This window comes from Leopardus geoffroyi, chromosome E3 (genome assembly GCF_018350155.1).
Source record: "Leopardus geoffroyi isolate Oge1 chromosome E3, O.geoffroyi_Oge1_pat1.0, whole genome shotgun sequence".
Taxonomy (NCBI): domain Eukaryota; kingdom Metazoa; phylum Chordata; class Mammalia; order Carnivora; family Felidae; genus Leopardus; species Leopardus geoffroyi.
The window spans coordinates 32,216,118-32,228,653 of NC_059340.1; the positions used below are offsets into that span (position 1 = coordinate 32,216,118).

Consider the following 12,536-nt stretch of genomic DNA (forward strand, 5'->3'; position numbering starts at 1 on the left):
GTACTAATTTTTCCATTGTGGATGTCAAGGCTGTGTCATAGTCACTCCCGTAGGGTTAAGGTTTTGAACTAAGGGGTTTTTTTTGCTGGTGAAGCAGGTGCTCCTCAGGTTTGTGTGAATCACTTGCGGGCACTCACCGCACCGACTTGCCCCGCAGGTATATGAACGGCACCTGCACAGAAGGAAGCGGCTGTAAGTTTGCACACGGCAACGCCGAGCTCCACGAGTGGGAAGAGCGGAGGGACGCCCTAAAGATGAAGCTCAACAAAGCAAGAAAAGATCACTTAATCGCCCCAAATGATAATGACTTTGGAAAATATAGTTTTTTGTTTAAAGATTTAAACTAATATGCTGGCTTTTATGTATGTTACCTAATCAGAGCATCGACCAGAAAAAAATGGAAAGTGTTCTCAGGCACGTGGCAGAGAAGCCGCAGACTTTCTGCTTGTATTGGCGTCTATCGTACCTCCTGAGCAGCAACCCACAGTAGGTAGGAAAACGGGCTGTTTGACAGGTCTGGCCATGCTCTCGTGGCACCATTGGCATCGCATGGCGAAGTGACCGCTACCTGGTTGCCATCTGTTGAACAGACTTTTGGATGAAGCGTGTTGGGAAAGAGGATGAGGTTGTGTCTAAGACGACTCCTTGAGTTGGTCCTTTGGATCAGAACCACGGCGGTGAGAGAGTAGACACTAGGGCCAGAATACATGATGGATGAAATTCTTCACAGGTTTGAAACGGAACGACTTTGTTTAATATAATAAAGTTTGCTACTTATCTGTACGTAGGTTGCTAAAAAGGATTTTCTTAACTCAGATTTTAAGCCAAATAACCATTTAACACTAGTACATGTTAAATGGGGTATTTTTCTGTATTTGTATGTTTCACTATAATAAGGGAACTAAGGATAATGTGCATTGAGAATATTTTGAAAAATAATCAGTCGACTCAAATTTTATTTCTTGGTCTTTTGCTGTTTAAACGATGATTTTGAAAGATTACACTTGTACTGTTGGTATTGTGTAGTGTATGGACCAATATTGCCTGTAATAAACATTTTATATATAGAGGTCTTTCATTTTTCACTGTCATCCTTTGCCCACAAAGAATTATTGAAACTGGGACCTAACGTCACAAGGTTTGATTTTTCTCAACACTTTTATTTAAGCAGTTAGTGGCAGGATGCAAATTAGACACGAAAGCGACTTTTCACTCTGTCCTGCGCTGCCCCAGATTTGGCGTGAGAAGCAGCTTCTCTGGTTCAGGGACGTGTGAACCCTTGTGGGGCTCTTCTTTGTTTCATTCAGGTGTGGGCTGTGGGCTTCTACAGATGACTGGCGTTGTTGGTTGCTGGAGAGCACCGAAGGCATGGTCAGGACGGCCGGCAGAGACAGAGACAGAGCGAAGCTGTCCTGTGGGACCCTGACCTGCTTCCGAGGCTGAGACCCAGTGAGCTAGAAGAGAAGGGCCGACAGTCGGGCTTGGGCTGCTACATCCTGAGGATATTACCAGGGCCGAGTCCTTGCTGGGGACGGGGGTCAGGGGGCGCGGTGGATGGACTTGGAAGACAGAGATCTGCTGGGCTGTGATGTAACCAGCCTCCAAACAGTCGGGCAAAGCCACTCCCTCGTGACAGCCTTGACTAAGCGGGTTTAGGGGGTAAACAGAGAAGGGTCTTTTTTCTGCATGTGAGTCCAGCCAGGGTGGAGAGGAGGGCACAGTTGGTGATGGTGAGACGAGACAAATAGAGCATTTAGAAGAACCAGAGGCTGCAGACGGACAAGCAAGCCCCATGACTCCTTCAAGGACAGACTGGTTTCCCTCCATGTGTGACAAGGCAGTTGGGACCCACTTGACTTGGTGGATGTGTCAGGAGTGCCTCTTATTTGCCAAACAGATAATCTGCTACAAGTGACCTTTTCTGGAGAGTAGACCAGTAGTGTTAGTTTTGTACGAGGTCTCTCTAGGCAGAAGGCCTTCACTCCGTTTCTTCTTTGTACTTGCTTCCCAACTCCTTTTTTCAGGGAGAGTAGCAGGTGTTCAAAAGTTGTCTCTGGGGTTCTGCTTCGGTTTACAGATGAAAAAGTTGGTTGTCTTGGGGCGCCCGGGTGGCTCGGTGGTTAAGCGTCCGACTCCTGATTTCCTCTCAGGTCATAATCTCCTGGTGGTGAGAATGAGCCCCGAGTCGGGCTCTGCACTGGGCTGGAGCCTGCTTAAGATTCTCTTCCTCTGCCCGTCTCCCACTTACGTGCACATGGGCTCTCCCTCTCTCTCTTAAAAAATAAAAAAAAAAAAGAAAGAAAAAGAAAAAAAGTTGGTTGTCATCGTGTTCAGAATCCAGGCTAGAAACTCAAAGTTTGAGATCCTGTGAGTGGCCAAGATGAGAACGGAAACACTCTTCAGTTGGCCTCGAGAGATTAGAATTTAGACTTCTTGTGGGTGTTTGTTGCAAGGAAAGAACGCTAATTTCTGGAAAGCCAATTCTGGGGTCTTGACACAAAGTCTCCAGGAAGCATAGCCACCACTGCCTGGACCACTCAGGCTCAGGGGTCGGCTTCCCTCCCGAAATACCTGCCAACCTGGACCTCGTCAGGCACATCCTGTTGGCTGGGTAAATGCTTAGAAGCTTTAAAAGCTAATGAGCATACTTGTCTCTGGTTCTAAGAAAGCGTTTATATATGGTATATAATCTCCCTGCCCCCTTCTCCAACTCCACCAACTTGAGTATGGTATAAAAAGTGACCATGAAAACTCACATGCAGGTTGATGTGGACAAGTTAGGGCTGACTTAGCCCTGCAGAGCAGTGCAGCCTGATCCTGACTGCCTGGGATAGTCAGAACTGAATTTGTCAGTTTCAGAAGTACATTCTGGTCAAAGAAGCAGCCACATGTCTACATAGAGAAAAGGAAATCAATCGCCTTTTTTAATCCAGGGTGGTTTCCTGGCCTATAAGACATCACATTGTATTGCCACAAGGTGTTGTGGGTCTTAAGAGACAACCCACAGGCAGCAAAAGTTCTTTGAACTTTATACAGGCCTGTGCAAATGACAGGTGTCTTATAGAAGTGTAGGGTTGATTCTGTCCTAGCAACCTACAGTGAATGGGGACCGGGTGACTTTTGACCATATTAGTAATACACTGTTGAATTCAGATCTACACGGGCAAATTGAGGACTAGAAATGGTAAATAAGGTTAATATCAAAAATGTATTTCTAAATACATTTTTTTTCCCGGCGTCTATAAAAACAAGATTATATAAAACAGTAACAGAACACGGAATTACCGGGTTTGTAATCGAAGAGGTGGAAAAGTAATAATAGCACGAGAACGGGAAGAGGTAAAAGCTAGTTTGGAGAAGTTTCCAGATCTTCCTGGAATTAAGCTAGTAGAAATCTCAAGTAGAAATTCTGAAAAAAATGTATACAGCGATCCCCAGAGCAACTGCTAAGGATATAACAACAACAAAAAGGTTTAAAATCATTAAAGGAAGGGCGCCTGGGTGACATTTGACTCTTGATTTTGGCTCAGGTCATCATCTCACAGTTCACAGGATGGAGACCAGAGTCTTGGGATTCTCTCTCTCCACCTCTCTCAAAATAAACATCAAAAAAAAAAAAAAAATCATTAAAGGAACTAATATACTAGCAAACATCCACTTAATACAAAAGGAAGAGCGAACGAAAGGAGAGATATAAGACAAATAGTAAAATGGTACATGTAAATAAGTTCCCAACGTTTTGGGCCTCAGTGGTGGACACGCTGAATGTCCTGGGCCCCTAGCAAGGTAGCCACTGGTGGCCACATTTTATATCCCTGGAAACCAGACTCAAGGCTCACACAGCTGCCCTGTGGCAGAGGGGAGGTCTCACCCTAACTTCTGGGCCTGAGCCATGCTTTTTGTTTGTTTTTTGCCTTCAATCATGACTGCTTTGTTCCCTCTGCGTTTTATTTGCCTAGTTTGTAGTCATTTACAGAGATCTACGGCCCCCAGAGCTGTTTAATGATTAGTGCCAGATGGAGTTGTCCCTCTCTCTCATGGAAACGACTCCATCCCATCTCATCCCCTGGCTTGTCCTTTATAATCACAAAACGTATTCAGAAAGGACCTAACCTTCAGAAGTCAGGGAAGTGTTGAGAGTCAGCAGTGGGTCCCTGGAGCAGCTTCTTGGGGGTGGGGGTGGGGGCTGCCTCTGAGTCTGAATTTCTCACCTAGTAGCTTTGCCGCCTCAGGCAAGTGACTTTTCCAAGCCTCAGTTTTTCTTCCCATCTGTGAAGCTAGTACAGGCGGCACGCACCCTCCCCCAAGGGCTGTGGTGGAAGGGATGATAGTAGGCTTAATTGAGGCAGGTCATGGACACTGGGAGACTACAGTAACTAAGAATAAGACCTCACTATGGGCCTGCCATTTTCCATAAATTCCATTGATCCTCAAAACAACCCTGTCAGAAAGGCACTCCTATTACCCCCATTTTACAGACTTGCAAACCGAGGCCGAGTGACCTCTCCTGCCCGCCTCACTCCTGGGTCCTTGGACACTTCTCATCTCTGCCCGTATTTTCCTTCAATACGGCGGAGATAATGAACGGTACCTATGTCCCCGGAGCCTGTACGGACTCGCGGGCACGAATGCCGTCGTCATTATGGCACCTAAAATGCAGCAGGCCAAGCTGGGAGCCCCGACGGCCCGTGGCTGCCTGCACGCGCACTGAGCGCATCCCGGGGAGGACTGGAAAGACGCTCGACCCGCGACTGCGCAGACTCCGCGGACGGAGGGCGGGGCCTGTGGGAAGACCGCCGGGCCGCAGGTGGCACTTGCGGGGAGGCCGTCTGCGCAGGCTCCGCGGGCGAGGGGCGTGGCTCGATCGGGGGCGGGGCTGTCAGGCGGGGCCGGCGTGCGCGCAGACTCCGTCAGCGGGGGGGGGGGGGGGGGCGGGGTCCGCCGGGAGGTGCCGGCGTCCGCGCAGGCTCCGCGGGCGGGGGCGGAGCCGCCTGCGCGGGGGCGGGCTTCGCGACGGCGGCGGGGCTGACGTGGAGGGTCCGGGTTAGCGGGCGCGGCGAACTGCGGGGTTGGGGAGCGACGGGCCGGGCCGGGCCCTGTGGCCCGAAGCGGCGGCGGCGGTATAAAGCCGGCGACAGGGAGCATGTAATGTCGGAATGCGGTGGCCGCGGCGGCGGCAACAGCAGCAGCAGCAGCGACGACGCCGAGGACGAGGGTGGCGGCGGCGGCGGCGGCTCCGCGGGCTCCGGCTCCTTCAGCCCGGCCCCGGCCGGAGCGTCCTCGGCGGGCCGGCTCCGCCGCGGGCTGCGCGGCGCCTCCCTCATGGCGCGCCGGCGGCCCGAGCTGCTCTGCGGGGCCGTGGCGCTCGGCTGCGCGCTGCTCGTCGCCCTCAAGTTTACCTGCAGGTGAGGCGGCCCGCGTCCCCGGGGCCCCGGCCCGGCGGCGGCGCAGGACCCGCTCCGGGCCCGCAGGGTCGGGGGTCGTCGCGGCCTTCGCGTGCGGCGACGGGCTCGACTCTCCCCAGCCTGCAGCCGAGCCCGCCACCTGGCCCGCCCGCCAGCCAGCCAGCCACCGGGAGAGGTTTTCGGGCGCTGCCCGGGGCCCCTTCCTCCCGTTTTAGCAGCGAGGGAAGTGCGCCAGCTTCTGAGCTGCTCGTCACCTGTTGGGGTTTCTTGGGGGTGCACCTGTCACTTCTGCCCAGGCTGTAGGGCCCTCATTTAACACGCATTTTGTTGCCCTTGTGCGTCGCGTGTGATGATTCACAGCCGTTGGAGCCCTTCGAGAATTCGTGCATCCATCGATCTAAAGATTATTTATCCACACGTGCCGTGTGCGGGGAGCGCTCATCCGGGGGAGCGTTGACGATAAAAAATCACACTCTCTCCTTTCCAGTGGGTGGGACAGGCAGAAAACAACTTCATGTCATTTTGAAGGACTTTTGGAAGTGCTGTGCAGGCAATAATAGAAGGGATACGAGGGTGGGGCAGATTGGCCTTCGCGACGGAGCGACCAGGAAGCTCATACAGGAAGGAGGAAGGGGCCACCATCGGGAAGATTTGGGGGAAGAGTGTCCGAGGTAGAGGGAGCCAAGTGCAAAGCGTGGGCAAGCCGGTGTTTTCCTGGAACTGGAAGGAAAGCCCGAGTAGGCTGGAGCACAGTGAACGGGAAAAATTAAAAGTTTATGTGCTGCTTTTGGGGGAAGGGACGCAGGTACAAATGTTAATTCAAATTTCAGGAGTGTTGGGGGCGTCTGGGTGGCTCAGTCAGTTAAGTATCTGCTTTCGGCTCAAGTCATGACCTCAGGGTTCCTGATTCCTGAGTTCGAGTCCCACATCCGTGCTGACAGCGCAGAGCCTGCTTGGGATTCTCTGTCCCTTTCTCAGCCCTCCCCCGCTTGGGCACTCGCTCGCTCTCAAAAAAGTAAACTTAAAAAAAAATAAAATAAGACAAATTTCAGGAGTACTTTTGGTCTCCCAAGTCTTCAGTATTATCTCCCGGGACTTCCATTGTAGAAGTCTCGGTTGCAACTGACTGGCATATTAGCTAAGAGGAAGATTTCCCCCTGGAGCATTTGTACTGAGTATGTTCTGCATAGTATGTGGCCCCCGTTGTCAGAGAGGCGTCAGAGGCTTGGGAATTTTAGTGGAAAGAGAACAGATTATAACCGCCCTTGAACATTTGCCAAGTGCCAGGTGCTATGCTGCCCGCTGGGCGAAGGGGGCTGTCCTGTCCATGTTAGTGCCCAGCAGTAGCCTGGCTTGTAGCTACTAAATGCCAGTAGCACGCAGCCCTAGATATGATAACCGGCACTGTCTCCAGACATTGCCAAGTGTCCCCTGGGGAACAAAATTGCCTCCTCGAGAACTGTAGCGAACATCAGTGCATGAATTCATTCAACGCATAATCTGAGAGCCTGGTCTGGACCCTTTAAATCTCAGTCCCCAGTAAAGCCTGGGTATATTTTTATGCTTCCAACTGATAGATGAAGAAATTGAGCTTTGGTCCGGTTACAGACTTGCCCGAAATCACACCCCCCCCCCCCCATTAAGTGGCTGATCTGGAATTTGAATCCTTCGTTGTCAGTGCTAGGCTCTTAACCTTCCCCTTCATCACAAGCTGCGCAAAGGAAAATGGATGAAGTATTTTACGTCGTGAAGTGACAAGGTGTCACGTGGGTTCAAAGTAGGAAGAGAGGTTCCCCCTCCAGGTGGGAAGCTTACCGCTTGTTCATCTGTAGAAATAATGCTTAGTGTTTGTTCTGAAAGAACCTGACTTTAAATGGCTAAGAACGTCCTTTGAGATTTGGGGAAGCAGGAATTGTGTAAATCGAGTCACGGGAGCAGGCAGAGCGAGGTCCCTTCCTGCTTCAGGCTAGGAGGGAGCGGTGAATGGCTGCTTGCCTGTCCAGCTTTGCTCTGCTGCTGGCAAATCTGGACTGTCATTCAGTAGGCTAAGATTGATTTTGGAGAGTCTCGTTTGATTAAAGGGTGTCATCATCTATTATATACACCAACATGTCTGGTCCCCTTTTTCTATTTTACTTTTAAGATTTTTGCATTAATAAAGACAGAGGTTTCCGGGAGAGTAGTATTTTAAAAAATTTTATTTTCATTAATAGCTCCAGGCTTAAGATCAGTGACAGCCCTTGTCAGTATTGGTGGCTTAGCGGAGTTCAAACCAGATCACATAAAAAAGGTTGATTTAAGGGCACGTGGGTGTCTCAGTCAGTTGAGCGTCCGACTTTGGCTCAGGTCATGATCTCACAGTTTGTGAGCTGGAGACTCACATCGGGCTTGCCCCTGTCTGCGCGGAGCCTGCTTGGGATTCTCTGTACCCCTCTTTCTCTGTCCCTTGCTCGCTGTCTTTCTCAACGTTAAAAAAAAAAAAAAAAAAAGGTTGGGCATTGAAACACAATAATTGTGCATTTTGGGGGGCCTTAAACCTTTTTTTTTTTTTTTTAAGAGGAAGAGAGAGAGCACACTTGAACAGGGGAGAGGGGCAGAGAGAGAGAGAGAAAGAAAGAATCTTAAGCAGGCTCCACCCCATGACCCTGGGATCATGACCTGAGCTGAAACCATGAATCAGATTCTCAAACCGACTGAACCCCCTAGGCCCCTTTAATCTTTATTTACCTGCCTTTCTCTGCAATGGATCTCCATAGCTTCATCCTGCTCTCTTTCCTTTCACCCTGGTTTTGGAGGGAAAAAAGTTGTGTGTCTGTATCTATATATGTACTTGTGCGTATATTCATTTTGCTTTATCGCATTTTCTGATTTCAAAGCTGCTTCAGGTCCTCTTTGGATGGAGGTGTAGGGGTGTGTGTATTTCTTATAAAACTTGGGAGCTGCAGCCTGCCTGTTTTGTTTGCAAGCAGCTCTGGAGTCTTTTGTACCTGAGACTACTTACTAGCCTTCAAAGCTGCAGGAAATCTTTGATCTAGATACAGTGTCTCAAAAATGTGTAGCTAACTTAAGAGTTAAATGGAAGCTTGTCAACCTTTCTGGTGGAGCAGAGGCAGATGTTTCTCTTCCCTGGTTAATGTTTCCCTTTTGATGGGCCACGTGTTTACCTGGCTGACTTAGTCTAGGACCTGCTCTGAGCACGCGGGGCAGTAATACTGAGTTTGTCAGTGCCCTTTGTCTGGCTTTCACAGACCTACGTTTTTCCTCAGATTGCGTCATTTCACACTCTGCACCCAGTTTGAATAGTAGAAAAGGACTTCCAAGGAGGGGAACTTGGGGGCTTTTAATAATGTGTGACACACGGGGCCTCCGTCATCTCTTTGCATGACTGCCTGTCTTTCGGGTCTCAGCTTAAAAGATGCCCTGTCACCTGCCAAATCACCCTGTTCCATTTTCCACGCAGCTGTGATCTTTTTGTGTGTTGCTTACGTGTTTGGTTGTCGGCCTGTCTCCTTCCTCGAGAAAGTAAGTCCCTTGAGGACGTTATTACGCCCTCTGCTATAGCCTTGGTACCTGTAGTGCAGTTTCTGAAGCATAAACAACAGGTGCTTGTTGAGCATTTTTTGAATTACTGTGTAAGTGACCGAGTTTTTCAGGTTATAAAGACATTTTGCCTAAGCTCCCTGACTGCTGGGTTGAAACGTTAGTTTGAGTGAGTAAATAGGGGATTTGCTCTTTGGTACTACCACTCCTTTAGGATATTGATAGTTTTTGGCTAAAATAGGGAAGTAGTAATTTTAAATCTGTCTTCTTAATTCAGGAAGCTAACAGCTTCTCGATGGCAGAGGAAGGTGTGGGTTCCTTCCCTTGTGCTATATGACCCAAGACTCTTAGAGGAGTCTGGGTCTTGGGTGTTGACACTTTCTTTTTTGGTTCTAAATACCTGTCTGTCTGCTGCATGTCTCAGAGCTGGCAGCGCTTCCCTCCTCGTTCTTCCTTCCTGCTCCTCTGCTGTGTTCTGAGAAACCAGATCATCAGGTTCATTTGGACACATCTGTGAAGTTAGAACATAAGGATGTGGCCCTTAGGATCGTCCCTAGTAAAACACATGGGCCTCTGGTACTTGGGTTCTGAGTCTTCTTCATAATGTCTATCCGTATGGGTTTATATTTAATTTCCTTTTGTGTATGTTCAGGTGAGGTGAGTAGGGTGGGTTTGTTCATTTCACAAATTATTGAACTTCAGAGTACCAGGCGCTATAAATCGTGAGGATCTACCAGTGGAAAAGATAGGGTTCTTGCCCTCATGCAGTTAATGACGTGGTAGAGTAGGTAAATAATCGGTAAATGAAGTAAGTTACTGATTGTGGTGAGGGGTATAAAGACAACGAATAGGGAGCTGAGAGAAGAAGTCAGGTCTCCTGCTTCAGTTGTCAGAGCAAGCCTTGCTGACGAGGGGGCACAGCGGCCAAGCTTTTTTCCTCATCAGCTTCATTGTGGTGTATGTTACACTCAGTGGAATTACACATGTGATATGTGCAGGTTGATGACATAAGTTTAACCACCTCCATGCTTTCAGTTGAGACGCGTAAGATTTCCTTCTCCCCAGGAAGTGTCCTTTCTAGAAACGTATAAATGCATTAATGTTGTTCGTATTCTTTAGTGTCTTGCTTCTTTCATTTGGTGTACTTATTTTGAGACTCATCCAATTATAGTATGTTTCAGTTCTTTTTTTTTTTTCTTTTTAAGTTTTGCTTATTTATTTTTTAGAGAGAGAGCGTGTGTGTGCACGTGTGTGTGAGGGTGAGAACCCCAAGCAGTCTCTGCACTGTCCCTCTGGAGCCGGATGCATGGGGCTCGAACCCTCAAACTGTGCTATCATGGCCTGAGCTGAAGTTGGACACAACCAACTGAGCCACCCAGGCGCCCCTGTTTCAGTTCTTACGGTGGGTCTTGCTTCATTATCCAGTCTGGCATTCTCTTCCTCTTAACTGGATGGTTTAGTCCTTTTATGTTTAATGTAATGATTGATATTGTTGGAAATAAGTGTACTTTCTGGCTATTTGTTTTCCATTTTTGTTCGTTTCTTGATCCTTCTGCTTTTTGGGTTAATTGAGCATTTTCTCGGGTCCCATTTTTATTCTGTTGGTTTCTTGGCTACACCACCATTATGGTTTTATGCCATGTTAGTGCAGATGTGTGAATAGCTCAAGGTGTTCATAGGCTCCTTTCACATGGTGGGATATGCAGCCTCAGCCAAGACCGTTTTTGTCTTGATGGGAAAAGTCGTGGCGGCTCTGTGACTTCAGATCAGTTTTTCCTGTCTCCTCTTGATCTCTCCCTTTTGAGAACCTCAGGGATTCAGGAAGCCTGGTGTCCAGTTAAAATGGGCTGTTACTTTGTTGTTCATCATTACTAGCCTTGGGATCATGATACTGTGGTGGCTCAGTCGGTTAAGTGTTTGACTTCAGCTCAGGTCATGATCATCGTGGTTTGTGAGTTCAGGCCCCGCATCGGGCTCTATGCTGACAGCCTGGAGCCTGGAGCCTGCTTCAGATTCTGTGTCTCCCTCTCTCTCTCTGCCCCTCCCCCACTCACCCTCTGTCTCTCTCAAGAATAAATAAGCATTAAAAAAAAATTTTTTTTAAGTTACTTTACCAGAAAAGAGGGTTTATTCAGGAACAACAGAGACATACTGGGACATACAAGCTATGGCAAGCCACAGGCAAGTCCCACATACAAAGGAGAGGAACATTATTTTATGGAAAAGGAGGAAATTGGGAGGGGTTGTTGTGAATGAAAGTAAATTGGAGAGAAGCAAGAGTTCAGGGGGATGACAGTTTTTCATTGGCTCATCGCGGATGAAGTGGTCAGTTTTAAGTAGGAGGTGTTCTATCTTTTCCTCTTGGGGCCCCTACTTCTTTTCCTGTTGAGGATTCTCCTGTTGGAGTCTGTAATTGATCATTTTCCCTGTAATTGACCTGGAGAGGTGCTGGCTCCCCCCATCTGGCCCCCCAATTCCATTATAGTGATGCTTCCCAATATGTATTACTTCTGCCAGAATGCCCTGGATAAGTACAGGCCAACTCCAGCTAAGAAACTTAATGTTTTCTCGAAGTTCAGTTGATGTAAGAATTTGCCCTACAAATCTTAGTAGCGGTAGCCCGCGTGTGCTCCCTCCCCTTAGTTCTGAGCCAGCTCGCTGGTTGTTCTGACGTTGTGGCTCCTGCCACAGAGAGCCGAGGATGGAGTGTTTGGGGTGTGGGAGGGAAGAATATAGGTTATTCCAAGACATCCTCGTTGTCTGGTGCCTTTCCATCCCACATCTGGGGAGATAATATTAGAAAGGCGTTTTCAGCTTATCGTTTATGTCTTGCTTGCTTTCTCTCAGCTAAATATTGCCTTAGCACAGAATATTTTTTACTCCAGGACAGTGTTTTGGGAACTCCTTTTCCTTACGCCAGAGATTTGTCTTTTAAGCTCTGTTCTCCTTCCACACGAAGCTGTCCTCAGAAGAAGATAAACTTAGCGATCTTGTCTGTGTTTGCTCTTTTTTAGTCGAGCAAAAGATGTGATAATACCAGCAAAGCCACCTGTCAGCTTTTTCTCCTCGAGGTCTCCGGTTCTTGACCTCTTCCAGGGGCAGCTGGACTACGCAGAGCACGTTCGCCGGGATTCAGAGGTGGTGCTGCTGTTTTTCTACGCTCCGTGGTGTGGACAGTCCATTGCTGCCAGGTCAGAGATCGAGCAAGCAGCGAGTCAGCTGTCGGACCAGGTAATGCTGACGTTGAACCCGAGAATCGAATCGAGTGACCGTGTGCCGGGCGGGTCGTTCCCACAGAGGCACACGTTGCCCCGCTGGCTGAGTTAGCCCGGGGGAAGGCCCGGAGCCTCGCTTCATCCATCGTGAAGGCTTCTGGAAAGAAACAGGATTTCTGGCTGGGAGGGTCATAGGTGGGTAGCGGCCGGAGAGGAAGCCGAAGGTGCATCTCCCTGTAGCACAGCTCAGTGCTCACCGAAGGGGCCCATGCTGTTTGGTTTCAGTGCTGGAAGACATAGTTGACTCTCCTTTTGGTATTTGATTAGTTGTTTACCGGAAGACAAATTTATCTGTCACAAGTACTACGTAGTAGTA

General features: G+C 48.9%; 3 protein-coding genes across 7 annotated transcripts in view; 2 read left to right on the plus strand and 1 right to left on the minus strand.

Annotated features, from left to right (window-relative positions):
- The window catches only part of ZC3H7A (zinc finger CCCH-type containing 7A), a 36,647-nt gene extending 35,574 nt beyond the window's left edge, over window positions 1-1,073 (plus strand). For all 4 annotated transcript variants that reach the window (XM_045460492.1, XM_045460489.1, XM_045460490.1 and 1 more), the window contains exon 23: window positions 158-1,073. In XM_045460492.1, the coding sequence (XP_045316448.1) occupies window positions 158-347 (190 nt within the window). In that variant the 3' untranslated portion in view covers window positions 348-1,073. The remainder of the gene's footprint in view (window positions 1-157) is intronic.
- A 1,159-nt stretch (window positions 1,074-2,232) lies between these two features.
- On the minus strand, window positions 2,233-6,047 carry LOC123589085 (atherin-like). The gene is made up of 3 exons (XM_045460726.1): window positions 5,975-6,047; window positions 4,592-5,525; window positions 2,233-2,892 (listed from the first exon to the last, which is right to left on the minus strand). Exons 1-3 carry the CDS (start codon window positions 6,045-6,047, stop codon window positions 2,856-2,858), a joined length of 1,044 nt encoding a protein of 347 aa, XP_045316682.1. The 3' UTR covers window positions 2,233-2,855.
- TXNDC11 (thioredoxin domain containing 11) overlaps window positions 4,924-12,536 on the plus strand; it is a 59,954-nt gene continuing 52,341 nt past the window's right edge. The window contains exons 1-2 of one of the 2 annotated variants that reach the window (XM_045460493.1): window positions 4,924-5,405; window positions 11,960-12,176. In XM_045460493.1, coding sequence (XP_045316449.1) covers window positions 5,149-5,405; window positions 11,960-12,176 — 474 coding nt within the window. In that variant the 5' untranslated portion in view covers window positions 4,924-5,148. Of the gene's footprint in view, window positions 5,406-11,959; window positions 12,177-12,536 lie in introns of those variants that run through there. The other variant, XM_045460494.1, reaches the window with a different exon arrangement.